The sequence below is a fragment of the Podarcis raffonei genome, chromosome 8, assembly GCF_027172205.1.
Source record: "Podarcis raffonei isolate rPodRaf1 chromosome 8, rPodRaf1.pri, whole genome shotgun sequence".
Lineage (NCBI taxonomy): Eukaryota > Metazoa > Chordata > Lepidosauria > Squamata > Lacertidae > Podarcis > Podarcis raffonei.
The window spans coordinates 32,116,729-32,133,103 of record NC_070609.1 but is presented as its reverse complement, the minus strand read 5'-3'; the positions used below and the strand labels follow the sequence as shown (position 1 = coordinate 32,133,103).

Here is a 16,375-nt window from a genome sequence, read left to right as displayed (position 1 = left end):
AACCCACTGTTCATCAGTTGATCGATCCCAGGGCAGGTTGCCATAGTTTTTAATACAACAAAAATAATCCAGCAAATAAAAGCAGGGAAAAGAATAAGAATTAAATTCTTTTGCAGTATAAAAGAAACAACCGCAGCAAATGTCCAGGCAAACAGATATGGTTTAACATGGCACCAAAATGCCAAGGCTGATACTTCTGGGCGGGAGAGCATACCACCATCAGGATGCCTGCCACCACCGAGAAGGAGGACATTTGAAAAAGTGCTTCAGCACATGTGCAAAGTGCAGGTTACCTTTTCCCTGAACAGTGAGTGGTGAGAGTCAGCTTCCCACACACATTTGCAAAACACTTCAAGGGCGTAGATTTTCTGTTTAGAAAGACTTGAATCGCCAACTCTTTCCTATGGCAGTGACTGTTCTCTCCCACTCCTCACCTCCCCCACTCCCCAACATCTGCTCCCTTTGTCTCCTCTCTGTGCCTACCTCCTCCGCTCTCCTCTTCAGCAGCCCCCTTCACCCTTCCCATTGTTTCCACCCTCCTACTTTCTCTCTGAACTCTTCCCACTTCCAGACGCCTTTAAGTAGATAATGCCGTAGATAATGTGGATCTATTCTCTGCAGCGTTTCTCACCCCCCACGCGCGCCCGTTGCTAGAGTGGTTGAAATTTATAAGAGTTATTAGCGAGCCTTCAAAGCATTAATATGCTTAGCGATGGGGAGGAGGAATAGAGAGCCCGTGCCAGAAGCAAATGGGCAACCATCTTGGGGGCGTGCTTGGGAATCCTCCTCTGCCACGCTGGCGACGCCGCTGAAGGCAGGGGAGAGAGAGGAGCTTTGCTTGCATCCCTTGGTCACAGGCCTCTTTCATGCTCCCCTACCCAGGCGGGGTCATTGGTATTCCGGAAGCATGCCCTATTGGCAAGGAGATGGAGAGCCACCCTTAAGGAATGCAGAGAAGCAGCAATGGATTCTCTCCCCTTTCCCTCCCTCACCCGAGACCTCAAGCCATGTGCCACAGGAAGCAAAACAGAAGAAGGTGGCAGGGAGAGATTGGGTTATTCAGAGATGCAGACCTTCTTGCTTGTCAGAGAAGGGGCTGTACTTCGGAGAAGGGAGCAGGCTTTAGCCACATGCCTGCCAAAGGGGCCCTCAAGCTGTCCCATTTATCCCTCATCTCAACAGGGACCAAAGACCAGGCGCAAACTGGTTTTGTAAGAATTCTTCTCTGGTGCTACTCCTCCCAAAAAACCCAACCCAACCATGGAAACTGGAAGAACATAGGAACAGCATTGCTGTCAGGTCAGGCCAAAGACCCATTTAGTGCAGCAACTTGCTCTCAAAGGGGCCAACCAGATTCGTATAGGAAGGCCATAAGAGTTGTAGTTTGTGGAACAGGAATTCCCAGTGCCATCACTAAGCTACAATTACCACATTTGTGTGTATGTGCATGTACATAATGCTTTCTGCATGAAACTTCGGTCCCAAGTTATTAACAAATGTGGTGAGAAGAATCTTGGAGCCAGATCTTTAATCTAGCCAGTTTTACCCCTGCCAGTCAGTTGGCAAACCACTCTTTGCTTTCTAAGAGGGAGGAGGGTGTTAAATTGGTATCACAGTTTCCTGTTATACCTCTGGTCATTTCCAGGTGACCTTTCTGCTGAGCAGTCATACTGATTTGTTTCCAGGGGCTTAGACAACAGCAGTTATTTATTGAGCATTCATTTTTACTTGCTTGTGGGGTGGTTAGATGACGTTGTGCTTGTTGGTGCAAGAAAAATAAATAAATATAGATATAAAGAAGAATTCCTGGGTGCCAAGATCAAAGTTTGGAGCTAGTATTCTTTGGTGAGAGAACCCCAACAGAGATTCAAAATCACAAAATATGAAGCAAAATTAAGCATGGAAATGTAGGCAGTTAGATTTTTTAAATATGCCTTTGTGGGTTCCAAATCTTTACTTTTCCCCAGCCTAGAAAAAGACCACACATTTGGTAAGCTAAAAATGATTTGCTTACAAACTCTCTTAAGGTCATATTCATGTGCTTTTCCATACAGCATTTATTAAAAAAAACAAACTTGCACAGGCTGTAAAACTTGGTTTAGTTACAGTGGTGAAACTTCCTAAATTATTGGTACAGGAACTCAAGAGTAGCTTGTGAGAACCATGAGGTCAGAGCTTCAGCAATCAGCTCAGACTTCCTTACATGCTGAGCTTCTCCTGGGAAGCAGGTCCTTAGTGGAGGAGCTGCATATTGAAAGGAAAACATTTCAGGGTGCTTCCAGATTGTTGCTATTTTCAGGTGTGGTTCAATCACAAAGTGACAAATTCAGATTTAAGCAATTAGAGTTGAGCTGGAGCCCTTGTGCCACAAACTCACTTTCTTAAAAGATTAGACTTTTTGCAATAAGGAAAGTGACAGGGAAATGCACTTGAAAGAGTGGGTAACGTTTGCCTGGCACCGTGGGACAACCAGCCTCATATAACAAATGGTTAAGTCCATAGAGTCAGCTGTCCTGCCAGACTTGGCTCACCTTGTGTGAGGGGTGGGGACTCTCTCACTCTCACTCTCTTCATTTTCTGCTTCTACTCTTGCAGGCCATGGACTCTGGCAGCTCCCCCTCTGTCCCACTTATGATTGGTTGTGCTGTTTCTTGTATGGCTTTGTTGACCCTCCTGGTGATCTATGCTGCCTTTTGGAGGTAGGTTGGCTCAGCTATTCATGGCTAGAAGTAGACTCGAGAACTGCTCTTTGAGCTACCTCTGGTTAACCAAAATCCTGGTAGAGATGTGGCAGAGTCCTCTGAATGGAGTGGTGGGGATGGGTGAGTGGGGGCGGGTGCAGTGGCGTAGCGTGGGGGGTGCAGGGGGCGGCGGCTGCACCGGGCACAACATCTGGGGGTTAGGGTTAGGGGGCACAAATCCACTGGTTAGGGGGCGCAAATCCACGGGTTAGGGGGTGCAAATTGCCTTGCCCCGGGTGCTGACAACCCATGCTACGCCACTGGGCGAGTGGGAGGGAGGTGGGAATGGCATTTTGAATCTGAGCTGAAATAAAATCTTGCACACATTAGAAATTTGGGGCATTGATAAGTGTGACTTTAGATTCTCCTTTTCATTTCTCCTTTTAAGATTTGATTTAGAGGGTTGTTTTAAAGCAAGAGACATTTTATTGCTTCATTTGAAAGCAACATTCTATCATCAAGATAATTACTTTATTAACCCCTCCCCAATTTTTCCCCCAAAGCTCCTAAATTCAGCAACATATATAAAAGAGGATATTGTAAAAAAAGAAAACAGCCTCCCATTAGAAAAGGTGACCTTTTGGTGTGAATGTGCTTGAAAATAAAATATTTAAGCCACAGATTAGCAAAAAGGGTGGAATTTTCTTCCCTCTCTTTTGATACATGCATATGTACGGATTTGCCAATCAGTTCCACATTAGTGATTGTGAAGATAAGTGGGGAGGCAGCAATTATTGCCAGGTAAATGGCAGTTTGGGAGGTATCCTTTAAGCATTTCGCTAACTCCACAGGAGGTGATTTTCTATGAGCCCATCCCATGAGACTAGCGCAATGGTTCCCAATTGATGGTCCATGTAACCCACCTGGGAGGTCCGTGGCACCAATCTCATAACAAAAACTACCAAAATTTTCAAAAGCTTGGCTTTGAAAAACAGAGGGTCTGCTGTACTTAGCTAATTGGGAACTGCTGGACTAGGGCACCATTTAAAAGCCTGCAACAAAACAGGTGTGGCCATAGAATCTGGAGGGGGGGACCCTCTGTAAAATCAGCATCCTAAAGGGTGTGTGGAAGACATAGAGAAGGTACTGCTGAATCCAAGAAGACCCACCCATTACGTCACGAAGTCATTTTGAATTATGTTCTCTAATGAATACTACATTTACCCCCTTTTATTGTAATTGCATACATGATATCATGCGCATAACGTCAGCCCCCCCAATGTTGGGTGCAACTTGGCCCCTGTGCTCCAAGTATCTCTCAAAGCTGCTCACACCCCGTCACCTTCTTTCTTGCAGGTTTATCAAGTCGGAACGCTCCATCATTCTCCTGAACTTCTGTGTCTCCATTCTGGCCTCCAATGTGTTGATCCTGGTGGGGCAGTCCCAGATGCTCAGTAAGGTGAAAAAAGTTACTCCTTTGCAAGACATCTGCAGATCATGCCGCTTTGTTTCAGCCTTTGAGAGCGTGGCTCCATGCTGCTTCAGACATAGATTTCTATCTGTCCACCTTCCACTTTTTAAAACGCATCTTCTCTCTAAAGGGAAACTTTCAAAATTTGGGCCAGATATTCAAAATCTGAATAAAAAGGCCACCTTTTTGAAATGCGTGATACCTTGATTTTACAGTTTGATTAAGATGGAGATTTGAATGGAACAATAGGGAAATGATGTATCTTAAAGTTAAGCAATCGTGAACCTCTCTTTGATTTCAGTGGGGAGGTTTAAGCCAATGGACTCTCCCACCGCTTTCTTGGCCCCATCTGCAGACTGCAAAAGTGACAGGAGGAGCAGCTCAGTGGCCTTTGAGGGTGTCTACCAAGCAATGCTGTATCATGATGTAACACGGCCCTGATAAGGGCTATATGGGAAAATAGTAGTCACTGCTGGCATTTGCTGCCGCCGCTGTGAAATAGCAGAAGTGGCAACAACAGGTGTGCAAAGGTGGCACTGGTTTCAGTGCCCCCACAAGTTACCAGCATTAGGCTGAACTGTCCCGTTGGAGAACTTTCAGGCAAGCTTTAATTTAAAGATGAGCTTAAGTATCCCCACTGAGATCAGTGGGATTTAAAAGTTTAAAGTTGGGCAAGATTGGGTGCTAAATAATATTAATAGTATCATGTAAGCACCTAAAAATTACTTTATCAACCTAGTCGGGGTGCATGAAATAATATAATGTTAAATATTAACCCAGCAGATGGAGTATTTTATACCTTGTTTTTAAATATTTAAACACAGTTGAGCTCATAAAGAATATCTATTTAATTTTGACTTCTAAATTCATATGAAGGGGATCCTCTCTACAGCTTTTCACATAATGTGTGCCTCCCCCCCCCCTTGTCTCTCAAGGTTATGCTTCTGATTGTGTGTTTTCCTTTCGTTTGCCTTTGGAACCTGATATTTGAAGGTGTATAGAGACTATCTGTGCCTTAAGGCACAGATTCCCAGAGGCAAGCTGAATGCAGCTGGGAACAGAACTCTGGCCCAGTGAAGCTCCCACCCCACCCAGAACTCTATATGTTCCACCTCAAAAGAGTTTGAGGAGCTTTCCCAGTCACTTCTCCCCCCCCCCATCGCCCCCAACTCTCTCTAGCTACATCATTGTCACTGAGAGGGGAGGAAGGAGGCAGCAGCTGTTTTGGAGATGAGTCATACTGAGTGAGAGAGCCTGCCCTAGTGCTTGTCTGCATGAAGGAAATTGCAATATTTGGTTATCTGCAGCCTGCACATCCAAGAAGAAAAGGGGGGTCATGCTACATAGCTGAGTAAAGAAGCAGTATGTGCTGGAAAATGTTTCTTATTTAAAAGAGACAGAAGCAGTGCTTGGGCACAGAATTCAGTGTCTGAGAATGTCTGTTTCTTGTTGGTGTGTGCAGATGTTGACTTGAAAGAACGTGGGCATCAGTTGCAGGTGGGGGAGCAGTTTTACAGGGGAGGGGAGGAGTCCAGGATAAGATGCCCTCAGCGAGCTCCCTTAAAACGTATGGGGTGAGGACTGTACCATTCCCACTGCCCACCCTTCCCATAGTGCCAACTAAAGTCATCTCACCCTTGTGGTCCCTGATCCACTCCACCACTGTAATCTCAGAGGAGCTGCTCCAGCCTTCCTGGTCCCTTTGGACCCAAAGCTCTGGTGGGCAGAGCAGCCACCACTAGTGATGGGGGAGAAATTTCACTTTGAATTTTACCGAGAAACTGCCTAATTTTACATTTCTCCAAATGTTGCAATGCACTTCACAGAATGCACACCAATGCATGTTAGGGGGAAATTTGTGTGGTTCCAAATGACAGTGAAAATAACATACAGAAGTTGATTAGTTTAGAGGAGTTTGCTTGCAAAAATGTTTGTACTAGTCAGAACTTTATACACAAAAGTGTTGTGGTGTACACACTCATTTCTTGTGTCCAACTGTTATCCCTGGTGACATGGGTTTTGCAGGTTTCAGGACACTCCAAAACCTGTAGCATCTCTTTAACCAGTGGGATAGGGAAGAAAAGAATGTGCCCATCTAAAACAACAATTGTTCTTTCATGCCATATTTGACTCTCTGGGGGGAAACAACTCTGTCAGGCTCTGGTTCCATTTGCTGTGATACAATCTGGGGAGCAGCATATCTTCATCCATTTTCCCCTCCACACCTATCTTTTCTCCAGTGCAAATCCTCCAGAACTGACATGTGAATTTCAGCCCAGGGAGATCAAAGGTGGCTGCAGCCTCCCTCTCAGCCCCCAAGCAGCCCATCCATTGCTGTGCAAGGGACCTCGTGCATAATAGATCACCACCCTGCAGCGTTTCCTCTTGATGTACTAGAGACATCGAGGAGCTCGGAAAGCATGTTGCAGGCATGAGTAGTACAAGGAGGGGCACGTGTATGCCAGAGGAGCTGCTAGCACGTCTGGGCCTTGCTGGATGAAACCCTTGTTAATGAAATGGTCGGAGGAGTTGCTGCTTCTGGACTGCGGCTGGAGACAGGCAATTAGGAGTTGCTTGGTTTTCAAAAGAGAGAATTGTATTGCGATTGAGCAACTATTGCCAGCATGAATTGCAAAACAAACAAACAAAACTACAGTGGTACCTTGGGTTACAGACGCTTCAGGTTACAGACTCCACTAACCCAGAAATAGTACCTCGGGTTAAGAACTTTGCTTCAGGATGAGAACAGAAATCGTGCAGCGGCGGCACAGTGGCAGCGGGAGGCCCCATTAGCTAAAGTGGTACCTCAGGTTAAGAACAGTTTCAGGTTCAGAACGGACCTCTAGAACGAATTAAGTTCTTAACTTGAGGTACCACTGCATTGCAAAGTAAGTTGAAACATACCAATTTTCAGCACTGCAGACTATCAGATTGTAAAGTTTCCCAATTGTTTTGATTTTTTAAAAAATCTCATTGGTAATCAACAATGCTCTTTTGGGAATGAAAAGTATCTTGTAAATTTCTCACTGCTTAGCATGTGTTAATAATAATAATAATAATAATAATAATAATAATAATAATAATAATATATTACAGTGGTACCTCGGGTTACATACGCTTCAGGTTACATACGCTTCAGGTTACAGACTCCGCTAACCCAGAAATAGCACCTCAGGTTAAGAACTTTGCTTCAGGATGAGAACAGAAATCGTGCTCTGGGAGGCCCCATTAGCTAAAGTGGTGCTTCAGGTTAAGAACAGTTTCAGGTTAAGAACTTACCTCTGGAACAAATTAAGTACTTAACCTGAGGTACCACTGTATTTATACCCTGCCCATCTGGTGGGGTTTCCCCAGCCACTCTACCCTATGAGTCAGTGGTAGGAAACCTCTGGCACACTGGCCTAGTTAGGTTTCCATCCCAAAAAGAAAAAGATACTAGATGTGATTGTAATGGGGCACAGGAGGATAGACTTACTTTCTTTCTTTCTTTCTTTCTTTCTTTCTTTCTTTCTTTCTTTCTTTCGTGTTTATACCCTGCTTACAATTTGAAGTTTCTGAGAGAGAAATTAAAGTATATCTAAAATACCGTAAGATCAACAAGAGCTGCTAGAGGGGAACAAATGCATGTGCAAATATCCACACACACACACACACACCCTGCCTTCAGGTATCCCATCTGCCACTCTGCTTCTAAATCTTTGGGCCATGCTAGGTCCAAAAACAGGGCAGCTGCCAAGCCCCTGAAAGGCCTTAATGCACAGCTGGTGGGTTGTGTTCAGCTTCATGGGCCACAGGCAGGCTCTCGCTGTCTACCTTACCCACATCAGTTGTCCTAATTCCTGTCTCGCTCCTTAATCGCCATAGGGGTGATGGAGAAGTCTGATACAGTTCACATTTAAAGGTGAACATACCTAATTCCAAAACAAAATGCAAGCCAAAGTACAGCCATCCCTCAAGATTCACACTTCTGCACTGCAGTTCTCCAACCAAGTAATGCATACAGAAATTCACAAACATGGGGTGAAGTGACATATTTGTCCATCCCTAAATCTCCATAAGAAGCTGAAACATCTAAGGCTAATCACATATTATACAAATATGCAGGTTTCCTAAATTAACCAGCAGAGAAGCAAATACATACAAAATGTACCTAATGGGTTGTATGTGCTTGTTTGTTTATCATAAAATGTATACATTACTTGATTGGGGTTTTTTTGTATAAAAAACAACAACACTCAAAGCAGTTTACAAAAAGGTAAAATAATAAAATCGTGGAAAAACTCATGATTTAGAAGTTACAATACGAAACAGAGTAAAAATACCTAAATTGCTAAGCTTGACTAAAGAAGAATGTTTTCAGCAGGCCCTGAAAAGAGTACAGTGAAGGCACCTGCTTGATCTTAGTATATATGAATATACTTGTGACATTATGCTGCAGGAATATATTACAGTGTGGGACTTGACTCTTATTGTATGTGTTTATATGCATAGTCAGGCTCTTAAGAAAACAAGGCATGGGAGACATGCACAAAAGCAGGCACTCCATGCAAGGAGGTGGTTTCGAACTGCCAAATTCCATGTTTAAATCCATTTAAAATGGATTTCTTCTCTGTCCCTAGTCCCACGTTGTGCAGGCTTGGCTTAGGCTAAATGCAGAGCCCATTAGCTGATGCTGCTGGTGGACCATCCCTTTGCCATTTGTTGCAACGTTGGGAATCTCCCGTGTTTCATGGCCCAAACTGTGCTTGTGCATTGCTGGTGTTTTGTGTCCCTTCTACATGCTTAGCTCCTTCTCCAGCCTGTGGACCAGAGCCAGGCATGCCCTATTAGCACTTGTCTCTTTGTTATAATGCCAGTAAACCTAATGCAGCCATTGGCTGATTAAAGTCGGTGGGAGCGTGAAGGTGGAGGCTGGTGGGTATGACAGCCACTTCTGCCAGTTTTTATCCATCATCTGGGAAGGGACGGTTGTGTCGCTTGCCTTAGGCTTTGAAATCCAGCCCCACAATGATACAGTGCAGGGCTTGCAGTGTCTTTCAAGTACAGGGCCCATCATATGTGAATGAACCCAGAGGTAGAGGCAGAGGTGAGGCTAGCTGCTTCGGCACCTGGAGCGATGCACATGCTATGCAACTGGGGGCAGGGCCGTGGGGACAGGGCGAGTGTCCCAGAAGGTGAGATGCCCAGTGGGGTGGAGTGAGCCATGCATGGGGGGGTGGAGCAAGCCACCCATGGTGGGCTGCTCTCTGGGCGGGGGGGGAGAGAGAGCTGTGTTGCTTTGCCAGCAGCCTTCCTCCCTTCCCTCTTCCTTTTGACAGCTCGGGGGAGGCTCCCTCCCCCCAGGAAGCAGCCAGGGAGTGGGAGGCAATGGCGCACCGCCCACCAGTGACTCCCAAGCCTCCACTGAGCTGTCAAAACGAAGGGGGAAGGAGGGAAGGCTGCCGGCAAGGCAGCGCAGCTCCGCTCCTTCCCCCAACAGCTCGGGGTAGGCTTGGGAGTTGCGGGCGGGTGGCACGCCGGATGTCACCCCCCTCAGTACTGACACCTGGGGTGGACCGCCCCCACCGCCCCCTTCCTCTGCCCCTGGGTGGGGGAGAACTTTGATTTAGTTCACATTTAAAGGAAACCTACCTAATTCATGCTTTCTGAAACATAAGGTAAAGGTAAAGGTACCCCTGCCCGTACGGGCCAGTCTTGACAGACTCTGGGGTTGTGCGCCCATCTCACTCAAGAGGCCGGGGGCCAGCGCTGTCTGCAGACACTTCCGGGTCACGTGGCCAGCGTGACATCGCTGCTCTGGCGAGCCAGAGCCGCACACGGAAACGCCGTTTACCTTCCCGCTGGTAAGCGGTCCCTATTTATCTACTTACACCCGGGGGTGCTTTCGAACTGCTAGGTTGGCAGGCGCTGGGACCGAGCAGCGGGTCCCCACCGCGGGGATTCGAACCGCTGACCTTTCGATCGGCAAGCCCTAGGCGCTGAGGCTTTTACCCACAGCGCCACCCGCGTCCCATGCTTCTGAAACATAGCCATACTTTAAAATTAGCAGTACAGTTCGCTGGCCATGTAATGTGTTCAGAAATTCACATGGTAGGGTAAAATGCACATAAAAGTGCATATACGGTGGACACTCGGGTTGCAAACGTGATCCGTGTGGGATGCACGTTCGAAACCTGCAGCGTTCACAATCTGTGTCTGCGCACGCGTAGGTTGCGATTTGGTGCTTCTGCGCATGCTCAAAGTGCAATTTAGCGCTTCTGCACATGTGCAACCGCCAAAACCCTGAAGTAACCCATTCCGGTACTTCCAGGTTTTGGCGGTCTGCAACCCCCAAAAAACGCAACCTGAAGCGTCTGTAACCCGAGGTATGACTGTATTAGTGAAAACAGCATTAAAATGCATCATGATAGGGGAAATCACTGAGCAACAATGTGTGTATTAGGCAAAAATGCACAGAAATATGCGTTGCTTTTTTTCTAAAAAATGTTTAGGGGTACCCTCATATTGACTCAAGAAAATCACCATTTTATAGTTCAAATCGGGAAAATTAAATACACTAAATAGACAGAAGTCCAAAGATTCACAAAATGTTTAGAGGTATGTGTCCCCCTGCGTCCCCCCAGAAAAAAAGCACTGCAAATATGTATCTGTTAGGAGAAATTAGCCCTAAATTGCTGGCAAATTTTCATGAGGGCTTTTTTGAAAAAAGGAATTTGCAAAGTGATGTGGAAATCTGAGCATATAACTGGAGAAATGAGGAACTGAGAGAAACTGAAATCAACAGATTTTCCCATCTCTACTGGGGCCCTGTGATCAGTGTTGTGTTTCAGGAGCTGTATGCACATGTGTGTGCATTCATGCACCAGATGCCTTCACAATTTAGAATATGCCCATTGCAGCAAGATCAGAGGCTTAAAGGCCTCCTTCTTCACAGTACAGCTTTTTCAGGAGTGTCAAAAAGCACATCCCACCTTCAGTTTGTTTCTATACTGTTCTCCTTCATGCAATTTCCCCCATCCTGCTCCTTCCCTTTGCAATCATCGGCGTCATTTCCCCACACTGTTGTTTTAATCCAGTTGATTGTCAAGGTGACCCGTGGGATTTGGGTCGATGACATCACAGCAATGTATCAGTGATGACAATGTCATGGAAAAGCAGAGTCACACAATATGCTACTGGCTAAGAGTGAGACAGGAAATCCCTTTGCTTGGTCGTGGATTTCTGGGCCAGACTTCCCAGTTTGCCACATCAACTTGGATTTTTAGTAGAACTTCGTGCTCTTGTCAACCAGAGCCAGGTGCAAAAGACATACAGTTAGAAAGAAAGAGCAGGGCGTCTCTGAGGCACATCTGAACCCGTGAATTTGTTTTCAGTGCCAGAACTGAATTGAGCTCACAGTCCTTTCACACGCACAAAGTCCACTCCTGAGGTTAGCTTTCTTTATTTCAGCAGCCTAATTTAGGTCATTTTCTTGTTGTTAAACAGTTGCACGTCACAATCCCTTTCTGATCTATTGCAAGTTACACAGAAATCTGCCAGTATGGGAGGAAATTCCCCTCGAGGGTTCAAGTACAGAGGCTCATACTAAATTCCTGAACAGCCAGCGTGCAATAATGCATCACAGCATCCCAGTCTGCCTTCCACTCACCCCTGCTTTTGATTCCTGAAATATGCAAATGCTAAAAAGCATTATTAGTTAGATTTGGAAAGTGACTCTCCAAGGAAAGGGGTTCAATGGCAAGGGGTGTGCATGCATGCCATTTGTTCTAGAATACAACCCAACTCAATTATGTAGGACGCTCCTGCATTCTGATGACTCTCATTCACTCCCTTCTCTTCCCCAATCTCCAGGGTGTGTGCACCATGACTGCTGCATTCCTCCACTTCTTCTTCCTCTCTTCCTTTTGCTGGGTGCTGACAGAGGCCTGGCAATCCTACTTGGCTGTGATTGGCAGGATCCGGACACGCCTAGTTCGTAAACGCTTCCTCTGCCTCGGATGGGGTAAGAGGGCATCTTCTCTTCTGGAACCAAAGTGTTGTCTCCCTGATTGTGGGGTGGGGGGTGGGGAGGATCAGGGAGGCATCACACAGGGAAAGGGGGAATCGCCTTATAGGTCTGGTTCGTGCACGAACATTCGTTGCTTGAGGGCATATCCAACATTCTCAGTCCACTAGCGCAGGAGTTTAAAGGTTGCTCAACAAAGAAATCCAACACAAGAGTTGTGCTAGCAGAAGCAGGTTGTGCAACAACTATTTCTTCTGGTGCAACCTGTTGCATAACAATCTTGGGTAAAGTGCTTGTGTTTTATCTTGTGCAGCAACATTCTGCCAGTGCAACAAATATACTGCTTGGTGACTTTCACACTATATTGGATCTTGAGCACATTAAGAATTGTAAGCCTGCCATTTCGTATAATAAAACTGGACGATAAAAGGGCCACCTATTTGTGGGAATTAACTTTTTTTGCCTCAGAGGCATGCTTTTATCCAGTTTAGATCCCAAACTGAATATTTGCCTGTTAGATTTTCTGACTGGCCAGAAAAATGAATGTTTTTGTGTATGCAGAACAGGTGAAATTGAATATGGTGCACTATATCTTACATTGTTCTTTATATAATTAATTGGAGGTTAAGTTTTATCTCCCCATTCAGTCCTGCTTACAAGCCCAACCAGCTGATTTTAAAATAAGATGGCTGCTAGCTGATCTAGGAGAATCCGTCGGCTATAGGCTCACTTTATTTTCACTAGTTGTAGAGGCCTTTCTGAATTGGATCTGTGCTAAATGTTAAGGGAAGCATTTTTAATAAATGAATGTGTTAAATCTTGTTTATTGTATTGTCAGGGTTCATCCCTGTCTTATTGGTTTGATGATTATCTTTCTTTACACATGTGTGGCCACTAGCTATAAACAATAATAAAGCTTCAAGGTGAACCTGTGCATCAGATACAAACCTTACTGACTGCAGCAATAGCATTCAAGAAGTGGCTTGAAGGTGCAAGTGACTTAACCAGCAGAATCCTAGAGTTGGAGGGGGCCTTCTAGGCCACTTAGACCAGCCTTTGCTAGCCTGGTGCTCTCCAGGTATTTTGGACTACAGCTTCCATCAGCCCTGTGCTAGCTGAGGCGAATGGGAGTTGTAGTCAAAGCATCTGAGGGGCTTTTGATTGGGGAAGGCGGATCAACTCCTGCTCTGTGCAAGGAATCCAGAACTAGTCTCAGCACCCATAAGGGAGAGCCCTTCTCCCCTCTGGGCAATTGGCTCTATTGTCAAATTGCTCTTACTGTTAACAAAGTTTATTTTCCTAATGTTCAACCAAAACCTACCCTCCTGTCACTTCAGCCCATTAGATCTAGTCCTGCCTTGTAGGGCAGCAGGCAGCAAGTCTTTCTCACCTTCTGTGTGAAACCCCTCTCAGTTGTATAAAGGATGCTGCCATGTGCTCTTTCAGTCTTCTCTTCTGCAGGCAAAGCTTCCTCCAGCCTTTCCTCACTGCCAGCTTCTAACACCGCAAATGGAATTCTTTCAGCACCTGCTGTCATCACCAGCACAATGCTTTGGTGATGAAGGCAATCAGTAAGGTGCAGAGCAGTCAAGGGATGTGCATGCTTATTGCAAGCCAGTCTTTGATCTCAGCAAAACACAGTTTGCACCCAATTGCTTTTGGAAGGAGGAGTTTCACAAACTGGGAAGTGTGAAGAGAATGAAAGCTTCACCTAACGTGCAACAAAATCAGAACTTGGCATGGCATCAAGGGGGTTTCCAGACCAGTTTATTGAGCATCCTTACTTTTTGCAGGGAGATGCAAGTGTTATTACCCAACACTTTCCAGTGCCTTTCCCTGTCATTTTCCTTATCGCTATCTCATATCTTTTTGGGGAAGCAGTTTTGTAGCACAAGAGCTCCCAGTCAGCTTTAATAGTGCGACCTGAATTTGCTGGTAGGTGACTAACTCCTGCCTGCAAACAGCAATAGTCAGGAAGCATCCCAGATGTCCAGAATTGGGGATGTTCAGAAAATAACTCCTGCAGGTTGGAAAACTTAGGCCAGCTTATGAGGTGAGCCATTGCAAGGTGAGCCAAACCCTCTCTGCAGATTGGCTTGGCTCATTTTGAAACCAGCAGTTCAGTCTGTAGTTAGCTCACCTCTATGCCAACTTTGCTTGCTATTCATTTCACTCCCCCCCCTTTCCCAAACTTAACCTTGTGGGTAGGGAGGGAGAGAAAGGTAAGACTGGGCCACACAATCAAAGAATTCTTGGTAGAAAGTTGAACATTCCTCCATTTGCTCTTTGAGACAAAAGGTGGGCTAGTTGTAGATAAAGATAGAGAAATTCCACCTGTAACTAATCAGTACAATTCAAAATCGGTGTGTGGCAGGTTTGTGTGAATCAAGTGCCAGGAACGGGGCAAAGATTTGTGGGCAGGGGAACTCAAAATGCAAAAGCAGCAAGAACAAAAACACTGCTGGGGGGGGGACCTGATTCATGCAAACCTACACACCTTTTTGAGTCAATCCTCAGAATAAGTCATTAATGCCCTCCCCTGCCAGTTCCCAATTGCTTTGGAAGAAAAGAAAAATAACCCTTACTATTGCAAAATGGGGAAGTAACTGATGCTGGAAGCACGCTGAGTTCACTATCAAGCAGGGTGAGCATGCTCAGAAACATAATTTCCTTGTGGGATCAAGGGACCTGCAGTTTACTCAGAACAGCCCAATTGGTCCCAGCAGAAAATGGTGGGTCTGAGCATGGTCAGAACTGTCACTTCAAGGTCAGGAGCTTAGCAGGCCTGCATGCTTCACTGCTAGTAAGCAGAACTCTCTCCTGCTGCCCATTACCTCTCCCCCTCCATTCCAAGGATGCATTAAAAATATATCGTGCTGGGTTTTGAGAGCATTCTTTGCAAGTGCTCCCAACCCCCCTGGGGATTTTGGGACTATGTCAAAGAACTGCTCATAGAAACCAAGATGGTTTGTGAGATGGTCAGATGTAGGAATGGATGGGGATTTTATTCAGGCTGCATTTTAAAGTGAATCAACCTAGTTCAATGGTCCAGGTTCAGAACTGCCGAACAACATGCAGAACACAGCTATCAGTCAGAATCTCATAGCCCTCTGAATTTTGCAATGCAGTTAATGATGCAAATGCTTTGGGGGGGGGGAATGTGTATGTTTTAAGGGGCGGGGTCCTTTCCCCATCCCTTGGACCCAGTTCCCCTGTCCCTGGTAGCTGGTTCTCCACAAAGTGCTTCAGATGCAGAATTCTTTTGTGGTTTTACCTGCATTTTCGTCTCTATATTTCCCATGTAGGGTTGCCAGCCTTGGTAGTTGCTGTCTCTGTCGGCTTTACTCGGACCAAAGGATACGGAACATCCAGCTAGTAGGTTCCATAGGTTCCAAAGCTTTCTGGTCTCATCTTCTTAAAATAAAATGGGGAGGGGGAAGGAGAATTGAAACATCTAAGGAGAACTTAAGAACCCCCAACGCATCTGAGATGGGAGCAGGCTGTGTAGATATTGATAGGAGGGAGGATTTAAATCAGTTTGCATTTAAAGGTCAGTGAGCCTAATTCACAATTTCCAAAACAAGTGAACTGAAACATAGACAACCCTCAAAGTTCACATTTTTCCAAATATTGTAATGCAGATCTCCAGCCAAATAATGCTTGGAAAAAAATGCATATCCTAGGGTAATGTTTGGATTTAAATGCATGTATACATTAAAACTTCATACAAAAATGTCGTGTATTAGGGGAAATTGCTTTGAAAAAATGTGCACATTAGACAAAGTTGCTTAATGTTAGTAGTAGTAGTAGTATCCTGCCCATCTAAGTGGGTTGCCCCACCCATTGGGTGGCTTCCATCAAAAAATGTGTTTATGTAAGGAGAAATTCACACTAAAATGCTGATGAATTTTCATGAGGTTTTTTAAAATATATATAAAATATTGAACTAATAAGAAACATGGAGAACTGAACTTAAAATTGGAAAAGTGAGAAACTGAGAAATCAAAACTGACTATTTCTCCTGCTCCTGTTTAAAAACTTGGAATCCAGGAGCCTTAAACTCTGAGATCTTTCTTGACCTTTCCTCCTCTTTCTTGGCTTCTCTCCCCAGCTGCTGGCTGTCCCTTGAAGGAGGGCTGCTCTACGCCTTTGTTGGCCCTGCTGCTGTGATTGTTCTGGTAGGTGCTCAAATGCTGCCCAGTGGTGTTGGTGGCCGTT

At 45.4% G+C, this 16,375-nt stretch overlaps 1 protein-coding gene across 10 annotated transcripts in view; it reads left to right on the top strand.

Moving 5' to 3' along the window:
* The window catches only part of ADGRB2 (adhesion G protein-coupled receptor B2), a 162,374-nt gene that overhangs the window by 124,232 nt on the left and 21,767 nt on the right, over nucleotides 1–16,375 (top strand). For all 10 annotated transcript variants that reach the window (XM_053398961.1, XM_053398962.1, XM_053398966.1 and 7 more), the window contains 5 exons: nucleotides 2,596–2,699; nucleotides 4,038–4,140; nucleotides 12,004–12,154; nucleotides 15,463–15,532; nucleotides 16,269–16,335. In XM_053398961.1, the coding sequence (XP_053254936.1) occupies nucleotides 2,596–2,699; nucleotides 4,038–4,140; nucleotides 12,004–12,154; nucleotides 15,463–15,532; nucleotides 16,269–16,335 (495 nt within the window). The remainder of the gene's footprint in view (nucleotides 1–2,595; nucleotides 2,700–4,037; nucleotides 4,141–12,003; nucleotides 12,155–15,462; nucleotides 15,533–16,268; nucleotides 16,336–16,375) is intronic.